Raw genomic sequence first — 21018 nt, forward strand, 5'->3', positions numbered from 1 at the left:
TTACTGGGTACTGTGTAAATCCAACTCAATTAAAAGTGGAAGTGGTGTAAAAATATACTTGAAAGTCAAAAGTATCTACAAACATACTTAACCATATAAAGTCAAATCTAAATGTTTTAACAGAATTAAGAGTCAAGAAATGTTTTTTCTTCTTTTCTCTATTTTATTTTACGTAAAATTAACTATAAAGGTGGATATGAGATGCCTGGTATGTCTTTACCCTTTTCAACAAACTCTTAAATGTTTGTGAAATGCAAATATGCTTACACACAAGCATAAATGTGTGTATATCACTGCAATAGTACTGGTTTGTGAATACTTTGAAGGTCTAAATAAAAATATAAGGAGAAAAAAACATTTTTTCTTGGAAATGTAACAAAGACGTGATGTAACAGATTTTTTTGAGATGCTGAAACAATGTAAATAATGTTAGACACATCCCCAACAGTCAAATTAGCTATAGTTGTCGCAGTTGAATGCAAGTGACTGTGATGGCAACATGTAAGTACAATCCTGGACCAATTATAGGCATTCATAATTAAGTGAATGGTGTTAAAGCTGAAAGGTAAACAGTGTATGAAACCACTTTTAACTTTCTACAGTCATAATAATAAACAGAGTGTCAACATAATAGTAATATTCAACAAAGGGTTTGGTCTGCTGAAGCATGAGTGTACCACCTTTCAATGTACTTTAAGTGGTATTTGGTGCTCTACTACCATGTCCAGAGAGCACCAAGAATATGCCTGAGAATGTATTAACTTGGTTCTATTTGGTCAAAAGTAATTTCATCAAAAGGCAGAAGAAAATGTGGAAAATGGTGGAAAATTTCCATTTTCAAGGGGGCTGAAACTCAAACTCAAGTCCCTCAGGGTTTTCGAAAAGACCATGGCAACTAAAGCCTTCTCAATTAGACCCATTAGCTGAACTGCTCACGCCCCTTCTCTGAAGCCAATGAAACATGGCACACAAACACATGATAATGGAGCCCTCCAGACGATGTAGAGGTTTAAGTCCCAGCCACAAGCTCGCTGGCAATGTAGAGATCTAGAACTACTCCTCCATAGACCACTCACACAGTAGTGCTGGTGAACGTGATCCCCACACATTGTTCCCTATCACATAATGGGACCTTTTCAGCAAAGGGCCAACAGGCCCACCATGGCGGGGGAGAAAGGGGGAGAAAAGCCCATGGGAGACCTGGGAGACTGCTCTTAAAACTAGGGAAGATTAGAGGGGGGACTATACTTGGTCTATTTGCCTTTTTAATGTGTTTTTATTTTGTAAATACTCAGTGGATCAGTTCATTTGTAAAGCATATGTTGTTTGAAAATTATTTATGTTCTGATGCCATTTGACAAACTATTCTAGTTCTATGTATGTGTGCTTTAGGTCTTTAGGATGGTCAAAACAAGCACTTTAGTCTCTCTACTCCAGCTTTTCAGCACTCTTGCTCCTGGAGGAGGTGAGTCACCCTAGTCATGCTATTTTCTGCTAGTGAATTTCCTACTTTCTGTGAGCAGCATACTGCTTCATAATCTGAATTGTTATCAGGCATGTCATGACTAACCATTCCCTGTCTTCTCTGCATAGCTTTCTCTCAGGATACCCTCTATCCCTACGGACCAGCCTTTAGGGACTTAGAAACCCCAAAGATGGATGATGGCAGTTCAACAGAAATTCCTCTACTAATTCCATTTATGTTCTTCAATGTCCCCTACCGCTCCCTATATGTGAGTTATCACTGTATTTGCTTAAGTTTTACTTTAACATGATGCAAACGTATTACATAATAATATGGTCTACATAAACAATTTCAATCTATTTAGTAAACCTACTTAGTAAAATTACAGACTAACAGTGCCTCTTACCTCACAGATAAACAACAACGGCGTGATCTCCTTCAACATTCCAGTAAGCCAGTTCACTCCTGAGGCTTTCCCCCTCAGTGACAGCCGGTCCTTTATTGCTCCCCTATGGGCCGACGTGCACAATGGTATTCGCGGAGACGTGTACTACCGTGAGGTGATAGAGCCAGAGATCCTGGAGAGAGCCACTCAGGACGTCAGGAAATATTTAAAGAACATGGCATCCTTTACTGCCACCTGGGCCTTCATCGCCACCTGGAGCCAGGTCACCTTCTATGGCGGCAGCCAGACAACACCGGTAAAGAAAAGAAAGAAACCCTCCTATCTGTTTCATTCCATAACCTTAGGTTTAGCAGTGATGCAAATAGATACAAATCTGGTACTACAAAATCAGAAAACACAGCATGGCGTTTCCTAGCAGTACAGATAGTAGCCTTTCACTGGTAGCACTGCTGTTGTAGATCCACTAATTGATAAAAGAGAATTTTTTAAATGATGTTTAATAAAAGAAACTTTGATACCTGATGCCTTTTGAGTTATTGAAATCTGATGGATATGAATGTGTATATTATTTTAATCATAAACTAAAGAAAATGTTTTATCTTGTCACAGGTGAACACATTCCAGTCAGTATTAATCTCAGATGGAGTGTCATATTTTGCCATGTTTAATTATGGAGAAATCACATGGAGCACAGGGACAGCTAGTGGGGGAGACCCTCTTACTGGCCTGGGAGGAACAACTGCACAGGTAGCCTAGTGTTTTTGAGGACATTTTTGTGGCATATCGTTTCTTAGTCAAAGGTATCAGATTTTGTAAAAACCATCATAATAGATGATTAGATAATAACTGTAAAGAGGATTCACTCAAAACTCACTCAAGTGTTATTATGAAACATTACATGATTCCTTGGGTCTTATATCTTGGCCATTATTGACCTCTGTAGTCAGGTTTCAATGGTGGCGATGTTAGCCACTTCTTCAACCTCCCTGGCTCCCGCTCAAATGATGTGGTCAATATTGAGCAGACAACAAATGTCAACCTGCCTGGCCGCTGGTTCTTCCGTGTTGACGCAGACCAGATTGACCCAGCCAATGGCTGCAGCTATAATGGTAGAGCAAGTCTAAATATTGAATGTTCTACTTTAATCAATACAGAATAATTAATTCTTCTTATCTCTTCTTATCTTCTAATTCTTGAGTGCCTTAATTATTTATTTGAGTGCTGGTGACTTGGTGTGGATCTTTATGACTCTTTTTCAATTTCCCATACTTATAGTATAGTACTTATTCCTTTGTAAGTGTCTTCCTTGTTTCTTCTAGTCTGAGACTGATTTGCATGATGTCAGATTTTTCAGCAGTACCATTAAAGTTTAATTAATACCTTAAATAATGGCACCATATGCTCTATACTGTTCAGGGCGGTATTATCGACGTGGGGAGGTATTTTGGCTGTCGGACCAGTGTTCTCAGCGCTGCAGATGTTTGGATGTGGACAATGAAGTCATTTGCCAGGAGGCTCCATGTGGCCAGTTGGAGACATGTGAGCAGCAAGAGGGCGCCTACTACTGTCAACCCACCCGAACAAGCACTTGTGTAGTATTTGGAGACCCACACTACCACACATTTGATGGCTTCCTCTACCACTTCCAAGTAAGACCACAAGCAAGTGATTAGGTAATAAAGCAATACAAACACTGACTGCCTTGTTTATCATGTTCAGGTCTTGTCATGAACTTGACTTTACATGCGCAGACAATTTTGATACTTGCCATTAGTGAATGACCTTAAATTAGATAATACCAAAGATTAGATTTTATCATTACAACATAGAAGACATCTTCATTTTTCTTAACTCTGCAGGGTACCTGTTCATATCTATTGGCACGTCCATGCTGGGAGGTGCCTGGTCTCCCATCTTTCAGTGTTGAGGCCAAGAATGAAAACCGAGGCATGGCGTCTGTGTCTTGGCTAAGAGATGTCACTGTGGAGGTGTATGGCCATCGAGTCACGTTGCCCAAAGGAACGTTGGGCACTGTACAAGTAAGTTTCCATCCTGATTTTATCCCTTTAAAACAGGATCACAATCTTCTTGCAGAATGTGCCATAATGGAAAAAGTAAACATAAGTTATGAAATATGTCTTTACAGTAGTATATTTTGTGTTCAGGACTTGTATTTATTTATGGTTTCAGGTGGACAGCCTCTTGAAGACTCTACCTGTCCAACTCCAGTTAGGTGCTGTCAAGGTGTACCAGTCTGGTGTTGCAGTTGCTTTGGAAACTGACTTTGGTCTCTTAGTCACATATGATGGGCAACACTATGCTTCCATCTCCCTCCCCAGCTCCTACTTCAATAACACTTGCGGCTTGTGTGGTAACTACAATGATGATCCTGCTGATGACCCTGTTTTGCCAGATGGTTCACTAGCGGAGAGTGTTGTTGAATTGGGTGGTAGCTGGCGAGCAGAGGACACTGATTTCCGCTGTACAGATGGTTGTGCCCAGAACTGCAGCATATGTGAACCAGCTGCTGAAGCCTTCTACTTTCGGCCTGACTACTGCGGTCTCATTAATAAGACTGATGGGCCTTTCAGAGATTGTCGGGCTGTGGTGGACCCCACTGCATTTGTCTACAGCTGCGTGTATGATATGTGCAGCAATCGGGACAATATTACAACACTCTGTCAGGCTATACAGGCATATGCTTTGGCTTGTCAGGCATTGGGGGTCACCATCAGACCCTGGAGGTCACGCTCCTTCTGTGGTAAGTTACTTCATGTTGCTTACATAGCAGAGAAGATACATACAAAGAATACATTTAAATGTTGATGTTTTTTCTGTGTGTATTGATTATGGTTTTACAATCCCATTTCCAAAAAAGTTGGGATGCTGTGCAAAATGCAAATAATGTGCAAATCATTTAAGCCCCATATTTAATTGAAAATAGTACAAAGACAACATATCAAATGCTGAAACTGAGAAATTGTATTTTTTAATACATGCCCATTTTGAATTTGAAAACAACACATTTCAAAAAAAGTTGGGACCAGGCAACAAAAGGCTTTTAAAGTTGTGTAATGTTTCTAATCTTCTAAGCTGCTTCTCCTTCTGGGTCGCGGGGGGTGCTGGAGCCTATCCCAGTGGTCATCGAGCAGAAGGCAGGATACACCCTGGACAGGTGGCCAGTCCATCACAGGGCAGACAGACACATTCACTCACCTTCATAAGTAAAGATGTTGCAAATAGTGCAATAATTCAAGAATAACATTTCTGAACATAAATGGCAAATAACTTTTGCTTTTCACATTACATTAAAAAATTCAGAGAATCTGAATAAAAATTTTTTTTTTTTAATCAGAGAATTTGGAGAATCTCTGTATGCAAGGGACAAGGACCAAAGACCACTCAGATTGTTATCAGTGCACAGTTCAAAAGCCAGTGTTCATGATGGTATGTGGTGCATTAGTGCACATGGCTGAACAATTTATACAGGATTTGGTAACATATGCTGTCATCCAGACATCATGTTTCTTTCTGGGAAGGCCTTGTTTGTTTTAGCAAGACGATATCAAGCCACATTCTGTATGTGTTACAACAGCATTGCTCCATATTAAAAGAATCCAGGTGCTGAACAGACCTGGCTGCAGTCCAGACCCATCTAAAAACATTAGGTGCATTATGAAATGAAAAACACAACAAAGGTGTTTTGAGCAGTTGAAATCCTATATCAAATAAGAACAGGAAAACAATTTATTTCCAGAACTGCAGCAGTTGGTCTCACTTCCCAAGCACTTACAGAATGTTGCTAAAAGAAGAGGTGATGAAACACAGTGGTAAACATGCCCCTGTCCCAACTCTTTTGAAACATGTTGTTGACATTGGGTATATATTTTTCAAAAAACAATAAAAGTTCAGCATTTGATATGTTGTCTTTGTACAACTTTCAATTAAATATAGGGTTTAAGTGATTTGCACATCATTGCATTTTGTTTTATTTACTTTTATTTTTATTTCCTCGTCCCAACTTTTTTGGAAATTGGGCTGTAAGTAGGGGTCAATGAAAACTCCTTATCTTTCTTTTCCTCCACTGGATCTCAGCATTGACATGTCCAGAAAACAGCCACTACCAGGTCTGCACCAGCGCTTGCCCGGCCTCCTGCTCAGACCTGACCTCTCACCTGTACTGCACACATCCATGTACAGAAGGTTGCCAGTGTGACCAGGGATTTGTGCTGAGTGGTAGCCGATGTGTACGACGCTCTGAATGTGGCTGTGAGCGCAATGGCCTCTACTATGCCCTCAATGAGACCTTCTGGGCAGGTGAGGGGGGAGAGGTGGGCAGCGAGTGTTTCCAGCGCTGCGTGTGTGGCTCAGCAGGTGAGGTCACCTGCTTTAATGACTCCTGTCGAGAGGGCGAGGTATGCACAGCAGAAGTAGGGTTGCTAGGATGTTACCCTCGTAGAGAGGCTGTGTGTTCACTGTCTCAGACACACGTCTTGGCCACGTTCGATGGGTCATCCATGCCTTTCCCAGACGAGAGCTCTTTCTACCTAGTAAAGACTTTGGGCCGACTGCCGGTCAACGTGTCAGCAGTGGAGGTGAAGATTGGAAGGAAGTTGGTGAATAAAGGTCCCACCTGGATAAGGCCTGTAGTTATCAGGGTTGCGCACCTGGAAACACAGATAGGTGGCTCTGATTTCGACCTCATAAAGGTTTGTACAGTCTGCATTTTATTGGAATTTCTCAGTTTTTGTGAGCTATCAGAAAAAAAGAACATATTACATTTTTCTGTAAAAAAATGATGCAAATGTATTTTTTGGCTAATGTCTCATCAATTTTGTCTCACATGGCTAAATTAGCTCAGCACATAAGGTCACATAATGATGTCTCTCCCCTCTCTCTTTAGTTAAATGGTGAGCCAGTGATCCTTCCATATGTCCACCCACTGGAACCTCTTATGGTGTACCGTGCTTCCAGTAATACGACTGTAGTGGAATGGACAGGTCTAATTAGTGCTCGTTACTCCCGCCAAGGCTTCGTCAATATCACCCTCTCCACTGTCTTCTACAACTCCACCTGTGGCCTCTGTGGCTTCTTTAATGGAGACCCATCCGATGACTTCCGTCTGCCGAGTGGAAGGCAGGCTGACACAGCTGACCAGTTCATTGAAGGCTGGAGAGCCATTGCTGATGACCTGACGTGTAATGGTGACTGTGATGACCTGTACCGCATGTGTACAGACCTGCGGTTGTATCAGAGCCCATGGCTTTGTGGCAACATAAATGACCCAGGGAACAGTTCTTTCCTTGCTTGCCACTCAGCTGTCAACCCCTCACCCTTTTTCAGGAATTGCCTGTATAACATGTGTGTAAAAGAGGGCAACCGCTCTGCCTTGTGTTCTTCTCTGCAGGCCTATGCTTCTGCATGTCAAGATGCCCAGATCAATCTGGGGCCCTGGAGGAGTGCCACCAATTGCCGTAAGAATTAAAGAACCAGTCTTATCTCAGTGGTGTCTCAATGCAACAGTAATTTTGATATTTCTTCTGTCTCTCCTCTCTAGCGCTGCCATGTCCGGAGAACAGCCACTTTGATGAGTGCACCACGGCATGCCCACTGACCTGTGAGAACCTGGACGAGCCAGAGGAACCATGTCCATTCCCTTGCTCTGAAGGCTGTCAGTGTGAAGAGGGCTATGCTCTCCGTGATGGTCTTTGTGTGGCCCGGAGTGACTGTGGCTGTTTCTACCTTGGCCGACAACTGGCCACAAATGAGACCTTCTGGACCGACTGGGAATGCCAAGAGCGCTGCTTCTGCAATGGGACTGATAACAGTGTGTACTGCACCTTCTCCCCATGCCAGCCAGAGGAATACTGCCAAGAGAATGAGGGGCTGTTTTTTTGCCAGCCTCGGACTGAGGCTATGTGTGTGGTAGCTGGATATGGACACTTTTTACCCTTTGGAGGTGTACCATTTGACCTTCAAAGCAGCTGCACACTTCGCTTGGTGACTACGGAGTGTGGGGGGCTTGAGGAGGATGGAGAAGTAGATGGAGGATTGGACAGTGCAGAGATGGGTCCAGGTGGCCTACCTCGGTTCCAGCTCTCAGCCCGTAATGAGGAGCGGGACACAGGGCAGGCCATCTGGGTGCGAGGCTTTGTATTGGATGTGTATGGTTATGAGATAGAGGTGTCAAGGAGCTTCAAACATACAGTCACGGTAAGGGAAGGTTGACCTAATATAATGCAAATGTAAGATTTTCACATACATTTTTAGATGGTGCATGACTGTCAATAGGTTGTACTTTGATGCTCATGTATTGTGACCAGAGTCAACATCATCATAATGTTAATCAGCCTAATAATTTGACTAATCTTTTGATACTCAAGGTAATACAGCACACAAAAGAGCCAGTGAATTTACGCCAGCCCTCACACAAGAACACATAACTATTGTTCAGATTCTGACTGTCTGTTGAGGTGTAGATATTTCATAATCACAAGAATTCACAATTAATCTAATACATGAATGACTCACATTTTATGAAGGTCAAGCACTTCATGCTTATGACACAAAGCTATTTTAATCAAGCAAGTAGGGGCTGGAGACAAAAGAAGAAATTCCACTTTCAAAACTTGAATATCTGGTTTCAACCTCTGTCTGTTAGCAAGTTGGAGCAAAGTCAGAGAAAAGCTCACACTTGAGTGATGGTTGGAAGAGGTTCACAACACCATCTAAAGATCTGAAGAACTTTAGATCAAATAAAGATAGAGAAAAGAGAGGAAAGATGGAGAAGGCTGTTTTCAGGGACTTTCTCTCTGTAATAGAAGATCAGAAGAGGGAGAAAAGGGATGTAGGGAGAAAGAGATACAGAAATTGAGAGATGAATTATGGGAACTCCTACCCTTCTAGAAAACACTGCTAGATAGGGTGAAATGCATAGCCTAGTAAGTCCCCACTTGTGCATCTATCTCTCTCTCTCTCTCACTACAAGGTAAACAAAGAGCGTTTATACCTGCCCTTGAAGTTGGGCCCGGGAAAAGTGAATATATATACCCTGGGCTTACAGTTACTGGTGGAGACTGACTTTGGACTGAAGGTGGAGTATCACCACTAACTTACAAGGCACCAACATTTTCCCAATTTTCATCTTTATGTCTTCATATCACAAACATGGTACAAACATGGGAAAACAAGTTTAAGTCTATTTATAACTCTCTTCCCTCTCTAGGTGGCATTTGACTGGAATACCCTACTGCTGCTTTTTCTGCCCCGTAGCCTCTTTAATGCCACTTGTGGGTTGTGCCAGGGAATGCCAGTGTCTGGTCCTGCCCTTAGTGTCAGTGAATGGGGTATGATTTGGGCAGAGCGTGACACCTTCTGTCAAGTTGGGTGTGGGGACTCCTGCCCTCGCTGTGGATTGGTTGAAAGAGGCCTAGCAGCTGATGTCCCTGCCCCTGCTCAGACAATGGATGCAGTGGCCGGCATTGATAATGGTAACCCAGGCAACCGTTTCCATTTGGCTGAGGGTTTGTATGTCTACGTGGAACCAGAGGCAGTGAGGCTGTGTGGACTTATTATTGATCGTGGAGGTGTTTTTGCCCGGTGCCACAGCAAAGTGGCACCAGCGTACTTCTACCAGAGCTGCCTGCAGGATACATGTGTGGACCAGGGAGCACGAGAGACTATCTGTAACTGGTTACAGATTTACTCCAGTACATGTCAGACACAGGGAGTGCCTGTAATTGGTTGGAGGAGCTCTACTCCCTGTGGTGAGGCACACAATCTTCTCATCCTCACCTCACACAGTATACAGACTACACACCTCTGATTTACTAAAAGCATTTACCTTGTATTTTCATTCACTGGTCATCTTATTGCATACACCTACTTTACAGGTCCACTATACATAGGTACAATTACAAAATGCCAAATACCATCCACCCTACTCATCACTGTTAGGTTTCTGACCATAGGATGCCTAGATATTATTTTGGTGGCGGACCAGTCTCCAAACAGCAGTGACACCATAGATATGTCACTGATGTGAGAGTTTTTTTAAGTTAGTGTCATGGTTTTTTGCTTGGTATGCCACTCAAAAAATCCAGCCATTAGCTGTTTATCAGAAATTGACCAATGATAATCAGAGGAGAGGATGACAAATTGTACTACAAATGGGCTACAATCTAACACACCACCAAGGTGGACCTAAAATTTAGATTCTAAAAATAAAGTGGACAGTGTTTGCATGTACTGTGAAAATTATAGCTTTGTAGTTCTATGAAAAACAAAGCAGAATTATAGCAAAAAAGCATGATGTACATGTTTCATCTTTTGAATCATTCAGAACATTTTTCGTGATCTTTTATGTTCCATTAATTTACCTTCATTTGAATATGTGGTACCATACAATCTGTCCTCTCATCTCTGGGGAAACACTGACCATGCACTGATATGAATCCCTCTGTGCACATGTCTAGTGCTATCATGCCCAATGAACAGTCATTACTCCAGCTGTATGATGGCATGCCAGCCCCAGTGTGCGCCAGCGCGAGGCCAGAGGGACTGCAACCAGCACTGTGTGGAGGGCTGCCCGTGTGACCAGGGCTATGTGCTCAATGGCAAGAGTTGCATTCTTAATCAGAACTGTGGCTGCTACACTGATGGCAAGTACTATGAGGTGAGAGATGCTTTAAGGATGGTTCTGCATAATTTTACATGACTTCTTTAAAGAAAGAATTTGAAAATATATCAGAATTAACCAAATTTCCCCTTACACCAAATGCAGTCGATTATCCAAGATATTTTTGGTGTCTCCCTAACAAGTAATGAAAGCCTAAAGTACATCAAATAATGTTGTACCAACTGTAGCAATATCATATTGATCTCCTTATGTGGTTTGCTACTACTGTTTTAAGCTATCCAAGTTTATTGTCCATTTGATTATATAACAATCATATAGTGTCAGAAACAACATAAGTAAGTCTTATTTAATATTACATAACTTAATGTGGTTTGAGGCAAGAGTGATGTTTTAGGCATGTTGTTCACACAATGCTGGTAGGTAAAAACATCTTTGTTTTTTGTTTATTCTCACATAGCTACATTATGTTAGCTACATTGGTCTCATAGCTTTAGTGATATACCAACATATATTGGCTAGCTGACTGCATGTAGAGACAGAGAGGATGGCTAAATGACTTCATTGGGTGTTGGCTATTCCATATATTTGAATTTTTTGGCATTATTAATTCATTAAGATGTAAATACAGTCATGCTGTGATGTAAAATGTACCATTCTAGAGAAGCTTTCAGTCAGAATCAGAATTGTTCATAGTGGTGGTGATGTTGACCAGACATTGCAAAGCATTTAATTTCCCTCTAAAAGCCAATTTACATTGAATGCTTACATGAAATGTTTATCAATAAATTGTATGATGTCTGACACATTTTAATCTAATTCTGGAGATAAATGCAATATTTTGCCAGGCAAAACAGTACCCAAGGAAAAAGCATGTATCGACACTACATACCATAGCTCAGAAGACATGTTTAGGTCGTTGTTTTAGATTGCAGGTAAATTGACTAAATTTTGGTGATAAAGACCCATTCGTTCCTATCTCTTTTTGTCTTTCTTCACCTTAGCCTAAACAGTTGTTCTGGAACAGTGATTGTACCAAGCGTTGCCAGTGCATTGGTCGGAACCTGATCCAGTGTGACCCACGTCGCTGCAAGGCCGAAGAAGAGTGTACATTGCGCCATGGTGTCCGGGGATGCTTCGTCCGCCGCAATCAGCACTGTGTAGCTTCAGGTGGTGGAGTTTTCCGCACGTTTGATGGTGCCTCCCTCCGCCTGCCTGCCTCCTGCTCATTTGTCCTATCCACCATCTGTCACAAGCTGCCTGAGCTATCCTTCCAACTTATTGCCAACTTCGACAAATGGAGCACACCCAACCTCACCACCATTTCCCATGCCTACCTTTACATCAATGAGGAAAACATCCTCATTTCTGGCAGCACCGTCAAGGTCCGCAAAAGACACTTACTTTGCTCTTTCCCATAGAAAATGAATCTTGGGGGTTCCTGAGTGGCACAATAGGTCTGTTTCACATATAAACTCTCTGTGAGTCTCTGTCACATATAGAGAGTTTGTGACTATAGAAGCTAGGTCTTCAATTAGGGCCATAAATGAAAAAACTCAACACATGAAAAAAACACCTCTATTCGCAAACTTTTGCTAGCACCCCTATGGGACTCAAGTAGTTTGTTACCAATAAGCTAATGGGAATTAGCATTTAAAACTTCTAAAAGACATTACATATTTTACGTGATGCTTGTGACAGACAAATTAACATGTATTTTGCCTTGTAACAGTTTCACAGTAACTCTTTTAGCCGAGGGCCCTGGTATAGACCTGCAGCCTATATTTTCTATATCTCACAACATACTGTTGCTTCTTTATCACAGTCAGTGATTTATCTAGGACTTCAGCACACCACATAATTAACGACACCTGATTCAGCTCTTAAGCTAATTAACAAGGCCTTCATTGACCATATGTTAGAAAAGGGTAACCAACGTCTCCACAGCACTTTGGCCCAGAAGGTCCCCAGTTTGACATGCCTGGCCTAGAGTCACATTTTTTCTCATAAAATTGATTTAATTCAAAAAAATGTATTGGTAATCAAAACATACATAACTGGTTGATTTCTGTGACATGTAATTATGCTGATGGTTATCTATTTGGCCTTTCTTTTCAGCTGCTGAAGTCATAACCAATAAGAGAGCTGGCTTAGCCACATCTATCTAGATAGTGCAGAGAAAAACTAGGCATTCTTTTTCCAGATGGATAAAGTGTTAAATCAGTTACTTTGCTCAATATAATTAATTAAACAAATAATTTGACAAATATAATTTGTAAAAGAGCACAATCTATTTGTGTGCCCTCGGCAGCTTCCTGACTAACTGATGGGGCAATCGTTTTAAGCCTACCTACCTCTGGTAGACCTACCTACCTACCTAACTTCTATACTTAGGTCAGAAAGTGACTGGATTTTTAGTGGGGAGATCAGTTATAGAATAGCGCCAAAACAATCGAGAACCATAGCTTTAAATTCTCTTTGATCAAACATTGTCTTCTTCTTTCAGCTGCTCCCTTTAGGGGTCGCCACAGCGGATCAAACATTGTAAATTGGTTAATTAATTGATATGTTTCAGTGGAATATATTGGAGGTTTTGGGGGTCGCCACAGCGGATCAAACATTGTAAATTGGTTAATTAATTGATATGTTTCAGTGGAATATATTGGAGGTTTTGGATGTTTGAGATTCAGTTTCACTCTGTTGAATCCACCTTCCTTACTTTGATTTTGTTTTGGTTTTTTTTGTTGTTTTTTTTCCTGTCAGGTTTAGAGAGATGCCCTTTTTCCTTGAGGGTACCTATAAACTCTTTGAGTTTGGGATGTAAATTGGTGCGTTATGTTGGCCATTATGTTCATAATGATTCTGAACTCTCCCTGTCTCTCCCTCAGGTAAACGGGACGCCTGTGTCGGTACCTTTTGTAACGGGCCTAATGACCCGAGTCTCCACATCTGAGGGCTTTCTGGTTATCGACACTCCACAGGACATCCAGGTTCGGTATAATCGCTTCAACACACTCAGCATCACCATGGGACCACGGTTGCAGAACAAGGTGTGTGGACTGTGTGGGAATTTTAATGGTGACCCCACTGATGATTACATCACCTCTCGTGGCAAACCAGCTGTTAGTGCCCTGGAGCTTGCCCAAAGCTGGAAAACCAACGGTATGCAGAACAGGTGTGTGAGTGAACATGTGGTATCTGGTATCTTTCATTTTTACTGGTCTTTTCTGCCAGTGTCTCTCTGTCTATATCTATCTTTTTCTCTCTGTCTCTTTGTTTACCTCTCACTCTCTATCATGTTTTTTTCTCAGTCCTCACACAATCAGAACCAGAAGGGCATATAAGCGCATGTGCAGTTAAACCAATACATTGTATAAGAATACAAGTCTACTTCAACAAAAAAGTAAAAACTGGTTGTAAGTGTATATTGCCATGTCCAGAATATGCCATTTTTCTAAGCACATGGCCCTTAAAGTACATCAGGCCTTATTGCTCATTTCTAGTTTTCTGCTCTTACAGTTCACATTTGTATTTGTAAATGACTCATATTTGTCATTAAAGTGAATTCACCTTTACACTGGAATGATCCACAAGTGCACATTTTACTCATGCTAGCTGCAGCTGATATGCTGCAGACAAGGGATGATGGCACAGTAATACAGTTAGTATAAGCTTGCATAATGAAATGTGATGTAAAAAAAACCAACCCAAGAAAAATGCATGAATTCTGATCCAATGTTTCTTGTTATAGTTGCCTCAGATATGTATCTGATCTAGGCCCACATATGAAAGTGGCTGAAATCTTATTTTTGATGCATTAAATTTTCATGCATACAGCTTTTTTTAAAATGAGGCATTCAATTTTTTAAATCATATTTAAAATTTTTGAATTTTTTTCCTTCTGTAAAGTTCGTCATGATATATCCCACTTTTGATTTCTCAAAATGTGTTTCTGTCACTGTCTCCTCCATATATGTGAAGCTGTGATGAGACTCAGTATGTGGCTCTGGCCCAGTCCTGTGACAACACGGCCATCCTAGATCTACAGGGGGAGGACAGCTGTCTAAAACTCACCCAGCTGAAGGGCTTCTTCCAGCCGTGTCATGGCCTGCTGGATCCCGGGCCCTTCTACCAGTCCTGCTACCTGGATGGCTGCTACAACCATCGCAAGGCCCAAGTGTGTGGTTCCATGGCCGCCTATGCTGAGGCCTGCCGCTCTTTTGGCACTCTCACCACCAAGTGGATTGCCCAGGAGAACTGCTGTAAGGGCACGTCGCCACCTACAGGACAGTAGGAGGTTGTGTGGGGAAGGGGGAAAGAGCGTAGTATAAAGGGAATGAGGTTTTGAACGTTGAATATAGGAATGGATGTCTTTGTTGACTGGATATACAATATAAGCTGCCATTCAAAATTTTTGTTGCAGTTATCTGTATGAAAAGATTTTAGTATGATTTTGACTGAAAAAGCTAGATAACATTAAAATGAAGTTACGCACAAATTTTGATCAAATCTTAATGCAAATAAGTTGACAAGTAATAACCAGAGATAGTTACAATCTATTATCATTTAATTACTTCTTGCCTCCAAAAATATGAAACATGAAAATTGATTCCAAACTTTTGGATAGTAAAGCTGCTTCTCTGTCTTTTGGCTAAAATCAACAGTAGTGTCTGTTCTTATCAGTTTAATATCTGATACATCCTCTATATGAGGGTTATATATTAAATAGATTTTTAGAACAGGGAGATGGAAGAGTAGCTTGCTACGTCTGCTCCTTGCATCGACCTGGTATTGCAGTACCTCCAGGAATGTTGCACCTCCTGTGGGGCAATAGTGGGCTGGAGGTTAGGGAACCAGCATGGAAGGTTGCCGGTTTGCTCCCCTGAGTATGTGACTGAAGTACCCTTGAGCTAGGCACCTAACCCCCAACTGCTCCCCGGGTGCGGCAGATAGGGCTGTCCACGCCAGGCAAGCGTGCTCACTGCCCCTAGTGTCTGTGCATTCATTAGTATGTATGTGGTGTTTCACTGCATAGAAAGGTTAAATGTGAAGGTGAAATTTCCCCTTTGTGGAACTGATAAATTTCACTTAATCTTATTCTAATCTTAATGTTGGCATGTCTGTTGTGTATGCATTTGAAAGTGCTGCACAATTTGTTCTGTGTTTGTGTGTGCTAACTTTGTGCCTGGACCTGTCTTTAGCAGAATGGATCTATGACCCCTGTGCAGGAGAGATCTGCACAAACAATACATGTGAGCAGGAGAATGGAGGAGACCTGTGTGGCTGCCCAGAACTGCCCAGCACTGATATTGGTAAGCTGTTCAGAGGCAGGTGAGAGTGTGTCTGTTTGTATTCCACAAAAAAGTTACTCTGTGTTGATCTAAGACCAGCTTCCTCTGCACAAATAATAATCTTGACTTTCAAAAGAAAAATGACAATTAAATGTGGAACTTCCACCAACACTAGTTTATCATACTTGAACTGTGGAGATGCTCTGTTTTATTAGAGGCACATGGATGGCACAATGTGCTTTGAAAATAATCAGAAGACATTTATAGCTTTGTTCATTATGCTGAATGAATGAATCAGGATTCAAATTTATCTACCATTACTATTAATACTTCAAAGCCAGCAAAGACTACTGTAGCAGGTGCTGATCAGGGTATTTTTTTTTTGTTGTAGTCTTTCATTTCTGAACGTCTTTTTCATTTCCATCTTTGAGGTGAGGACGACATTATCCAGGCCGAGGTAACATGCAAACATGCACAGATGGAGGTGTCCATCTCTAAGTGTCGTCTTTTCCAGCTGGGCTTTGAGAGGGAAGATGTGCGCATAAATGACCAGCGCTGTCCTGGTATTGAGGGAGAAGACTTCATCTCCTTCCACATCAACAACACAAAGGGACACTGTGGCTCCATTGTGCAGGTGAAGTACCGTCTGCTGCCTTAGAAGAATACGTTGACACTATAATGCATTTTTAAAAAAACACAATCTCGACCACATCTTCATCTGTCTTTGTCTTTGATAGGCTATTAAATTTTTTAATTAAATGACATAACATTCTGAATGCTTTTAATGGTCATTCACAAGTATTACTCTGCTGAAGTAAGGTGAGGAAATAAATGGTGACTAGCATTTGTTATGGTTTGAACATATTTATTCTGGTGACTGGCACATGGTGGGCTTTGCTGGTGACACTTTGCAGGTGTCTTCCAACAAAATTGGTGGGCATAGATAATTTATATGTGAGGTTTTTTTTTGCTGGTCTGAAAATCTACTTTCTCTCAGAGGACAGTCTATCTTTAGCAAAACCACCTAAACATCTAAACAGTAGGTTAGCTCCATTAGCTATTAGTCTCCAATAATTACATTAATTGAGGTAGCAGCACTCCAATTGTCTGGCAACGGTTAAAAAGATTATATAATTAAACTGACATCTTGTGTTCCCAAAGACCAACTACGTTGCGTACATGAACTTCATATGTCAAGATCCTTTTATCTTTCATACCATAATACTTTTTCGATGAGCCCCAAGTTTCCAAGGTGGGGTCACGTCAACTTGTTTGTCTAGCAAGCTAATAAAATTATAATGTATTTAATTCCACAAAGCAAATTTTAATTAATTCATTAATACTCCAATAGTCCATCACTTCTCAGTAGGGGCAGTATCAGGAACACAGTAGCTAACAACATTAACTTTTACTAAGCAGTGAAGTGACAGTAATGAACCAGCTAGCTAGTGTTATATGCTAATATGACAGGAGCTTCCAGTGGTGGAATGAATAGTATTATCTGACAATGAGTTTACCAGAGTTTACTCACCAGTTTGCTTCTTTTTTTATACTAATTTTCACCCCAATTTATCAGTCTCCAGCTCCACCTGCTAGTTAGGACTCCCCAATCACAAGACATAGGAGGGCAAAGGCTAGCACAGGCTTCCTATGAGATCTGTAAAGCCAGTCACCACATCTTTTCAAACTGACGCTCACACAACGTCACTAAACAGCTGAGCACACTCAGAGGAAAGCGCAAACCACCAGATATGTTAAGTCAGCTAACAGTCACCTGGGCTGACTAGCATTGCATTGAGTGATGGGAGGAGAAGAGGGGCCATCCTACCCACCCAGAGAGAGCGAGGCCAATTGTGCTCTCTAGGACTCCCAGCCACAGATGGCTATAGCATCACCAGGGATCGAGCTCACACCAGTTTGTTATTTTGACTGTCTCATAAGATTGTAGTCAGATTTTCCATCACAGTGCATTTGCTTTTTGTAAGAGCACATGTTTTAGACTGTTGTTTTCATCAGATTCAATCCATTAGCCACCTGTGCAACTGTGACACCAGAGACATTATTAATGAGGTAAACTGGTTAAAATATGAGCAGAAAAGCACATATTGCTCAACATGGTGTTGGTTTGCTGAGAAAGCCAAGCCCTTCCATAAGAAGAGCCAACCCAGTTAGCTAAATTTGTCTGGCTCACTTGTGGGACACATCCTTGGTTTGTTCTGGCCCAGAATACAGCTGGGTCCTTGGCCCAGACCTGGCCCACACACTGTAAAGTGAGTAGAACTCAAGGATATGGCCCAAATCTGGTCCCAAGCTGGCGCAACTACACTGTTGGTCCACAGTATTCACACCAGAACTATCCCACAAATGTAGAATCAAGGAAAAACGGTATGAAACTGTCCAAGATCTGGCCCTGGTCTGGCATGCATGCGTAACAACTACTGTAGTCAAACAACACACAGGAAAGCAAGAATTGGCCCAAAACTGTCTGCCCAATAATTCAGCAAATACTACTTTTGGCCTTGTCCCTTGCATACAGCGATTTTTTTGGATTCTCTGAATCTTTTAATGATTTAATGATACCATAGATGATGAAAAGCAAAAGTTCTTTGCTGTTTTAAGTTTAAAAACATTGTTTTTGGCATACAATTCAAAATGGGCAAATATTTTCAACATTTGATATGTTGTCTGTGTATTATTGTCCATTAAATATAGGGTTTAAATGATATGCATATCATTGCATTTTGTTTTTATTTACATTTGGCACAATGTCATAGCTTTCTTTGGAAATGGGGTTGCAATTGAAAACACCATAATGGACTGATGTAGAGACCTAGGTGTTTGTAAATGTGTAGAAAGCCAATGTTAGCTGCATCCTTAAGCAAAATGAACAAGAATAACATTAAGGTTTTGAGCAGAGTTCACTTGTCTGTGATATACGCTGATTGTTGGATGCAGTGTCTTTATAAATTATTTTTAGTCGCCCTGATGGCAAATTTTTAGTGTAAAACTGTTCACACAAGCTTTTCTGTGGCGACTGCTTTATTGAAGATAACTAAGTGGCTATGCCTCTAGCATGAGGTACATGACTTAGGTATATATAGGCCTACTTGAAGACTACTGCTCTAGAATAACAGAATGCCAAACTTATGATTATAACAGTGTTTGAAAGCCATGGAGTGAGTCTGGTGGAAAATATGCAATATATCGGAACTAAAACCAGTTGAGATATGTTTGAATTTGAGAGAAGAGATCTTGCAATACATGTCTTGCAAATCTGCTCCATTCATTTCCTATAGATTTGACAGTAACTTGTTTTTCAGCCTGTTGTCTGTTATGATGAGTAGACTGTTTCTCATAATGCAGTCTTCATTGTGCACTTATTCTGAGCCATATCATCTACTCTAACAAAATAATTCAATTTAAAAACAATTCAATTTAAAAACACTTAGCTTGTGTGTGTGTGTGTGTGTGTTTGTGTTTGTGAATATTCAGTCAAATGGAACCCACATTATGTACAAGAACACAGTGTGGATCGAGAGCGTGAATAACACAGGGAATGTAGTGACACGTGATAAGACCATCAACGTGGAGTTCTCCTGCGCCTACGAGCTGGACATTAAGATCTCCTTGGAGACAGTGCTCAAGCCCATGCTGAGGTCAGAAGTCAAGCTTGTTATCTTCTAGAGGGTGTCATTAAACCACATCATAAGGTTTACAGTGGTTCTATGAATGCATATGGTCCTTAGCTTCTATCATGTATAACAATTTCATCTAATAACTTTCTGTGAGGTACCTTTTTAGACATTAAAATGATTGGGTGTCTGTTTCCTATCACCACCATTATGAATACTTATAACTCAGTACAACGGAGCATTTCACATCAAGCCACTTTGTGTGTTTACATCTTGTTAATAATCTAGTTAAGCATAATTTCTTACCTAATCTGTGGAATTACACTTTAAATATTGCTTAATACACACATGCATTGCATCATTTTTACAAATCAAGCATGCACAGAGTAGACAGATACTTTATCATGTTCTTTATTAGAGAGCAACACATTATATCCAGTTTAACCAGTAGCTGTATTGCAGATAAAGCATGTTTAAACCTCTCTCTCTCCCTCTCCCTCTCTCTCTCACTCTCTCTCGTTCTCCAGTGTTATAAACCTCACTCTTCCGACCCAGGAGGGAAACTTCATCACTAAAATGGCGCTGTACAAAAATGCATCTTACCGACAGCCATACCGAGAGGGCGAGGTTGTGCTTAGCACGAGGGATGTCCTCTTCGTGGGCGTGTTTGTGGAGGGGGCTGATGACAGCCAGCTCATCCTCATAGTAAACATGTGCTGGGCCACGCCATCCCGCTACAGCAGTGACCGCCTCCGCTATATCATCATAGAGAAAGGGTGAGGAAATCACACCACACAACATGCACAGAGACACTCATGTTTATTTTATTCAATATTAGAACATATGCATTACATGCATGTATGTATCTATATGTAATAATTATATAAGTATGTAAGTCCAGTTGTGCAGCTTGTGTACAACCTAATGTCTTAAAACAGAACAACAAAATAAAAAGACTGGAGATGAGATGGGGTGTGTGGAGTCAATACAACTTAGAAAACAGAATTTCAGTGGATTATGGTACAAATATTTTCCCTGACTAAAGGTGGTGAGATGTACCCTTGAGGATCTCTGCCAGTGTAGCAGTGTAGTGAGTGTAGCCCATCTGTTTCTCTTTTACTTTGTGGTCAGGACCCCCATTTTACTTGTGGTCAAGACCCCCACAGAGCAGGTTCTATCTGGGATCATTCTCAGCACTGCAGTGTAGTAACACTGATGTGGTGTTGGTGTGTTAGTGTGTGTTGCACTGTTCTGAATGGATCAGCAGTGGTGGATGAAGTACACAAATCATGTACTTGAGTTAAAGTAGAGATACCCAAAGTAAAATATTACTCCAGCAAAAGTAGAAGTCCTTACTCTAGACCTCAACTTGGGTAAAAGTACAAAAGTATTTACCTTCAAATGTACTTAAGTAATGAAAGTAAAAGTACTAAAATATTTAGTTATCACTTTAATGTCCTGTTATCATTTTTGTAACAAGGCTCGCTTCATGAACTAATTTTATGTGAAAATACTCCTGTGTCTCTCTTGGTAAACCAGTCTTTTAATAAAATGTCATTAATTAGTCTGACACTGATTGCTATTAAAAT

The 21018-nt window shown here is 41.0% G+C and overlaps 1 protein-coding gene and 1 non-coding gene across 2 annotated transcripts in view; both read left to right on the forward strand.

Moving 5' to 3' along the window:
• tecta (tectorin alpha) overlaps positions 1–21018 on the forward strand; it is a 65151-nt gene that overhangs the window by 37223 nt on the left and 6910 nt on the right. The window contains exons 11-32 of the mRNA XM_037533694.1: positions 1594–1733; positions 1879–2166; positions 2481–2618; positions 2815–2980; positions 3288–3520; positions 3731–3910; positions 4062–4632; positions 5967–6580; positions 6775–7345; positions 7429–7882; positions 7931–8084; positions 8860–8964; positions 9097–9306; positions 9421–9637; positions 10346–10545; positions 11511–11891; positions 13395–13681; positions 14488–14768; positions 15708–15818; positions 16229–16431; positions 19290–19453; positions 19957–20205. Of these exons, the coding sequence (XP_037389591.1) occupies positions 1594–1733; positions 1879–2166; positions 2481–2618; positions 2815–2980; positions 3288–3520; positions 3731–3910; positions 4062–4632; positions 5967–6580; positions 6775–7345; positions 7429–7882; positions 7931–8084; positions 8860–8964; positions 9097–9306; positions 9421–9637; positions 10346–10545; positions 11511–11891; positions 13395–13681; positions 14488–14768; positions 15708–15818; positions 16229–16431; positions 19290–19453; positions 19957–20205 (5917 nt within the window). The remainder of the gene's footprint in view (positions 1–1593; positions 1734–1878; positions 2167–2480; positions 2619–2814; positions 2981–3287; positions 3521–3730; positions 3911–4061; positions 4633–5966; positions 6581–6774; positions 7346–7428; positions 7883–7930; positions 8085–8859; positions 8965–9096; positions 9307–9420; positions 9638–10345; positions 10546–11510; positions 11892–13394; positions 13682–14487; positions 14769–15707; positions 15819–16228; positions 16432–19289; positions 19454–19956; positions 20206–21018) is intronic.
• On the forward strand, positions 15138–15328 carry LOC119262322. The gene has a single exon (XR_005129552.1). It is a non-coding gene; the product is annotated as a U2 spliceosomal RNA (small nuclear RNA).

The sequence above is a fragment of the Pygocentrus nattereri genome, chromosome 23, assembly GCF_015220715.1.
Source record: "Pygocentrus nattereri isolate fPygNat1 chromosome 23, fPygNat1.pri, whole genome shotgun sequence".
Taxonomy (NCBI): Eukaryota; Metazoa; Chordata; class Actinopteri; order Characiformes; family Serrasalmidae; genus Pygocentrus; species Pygocentrus nattereri.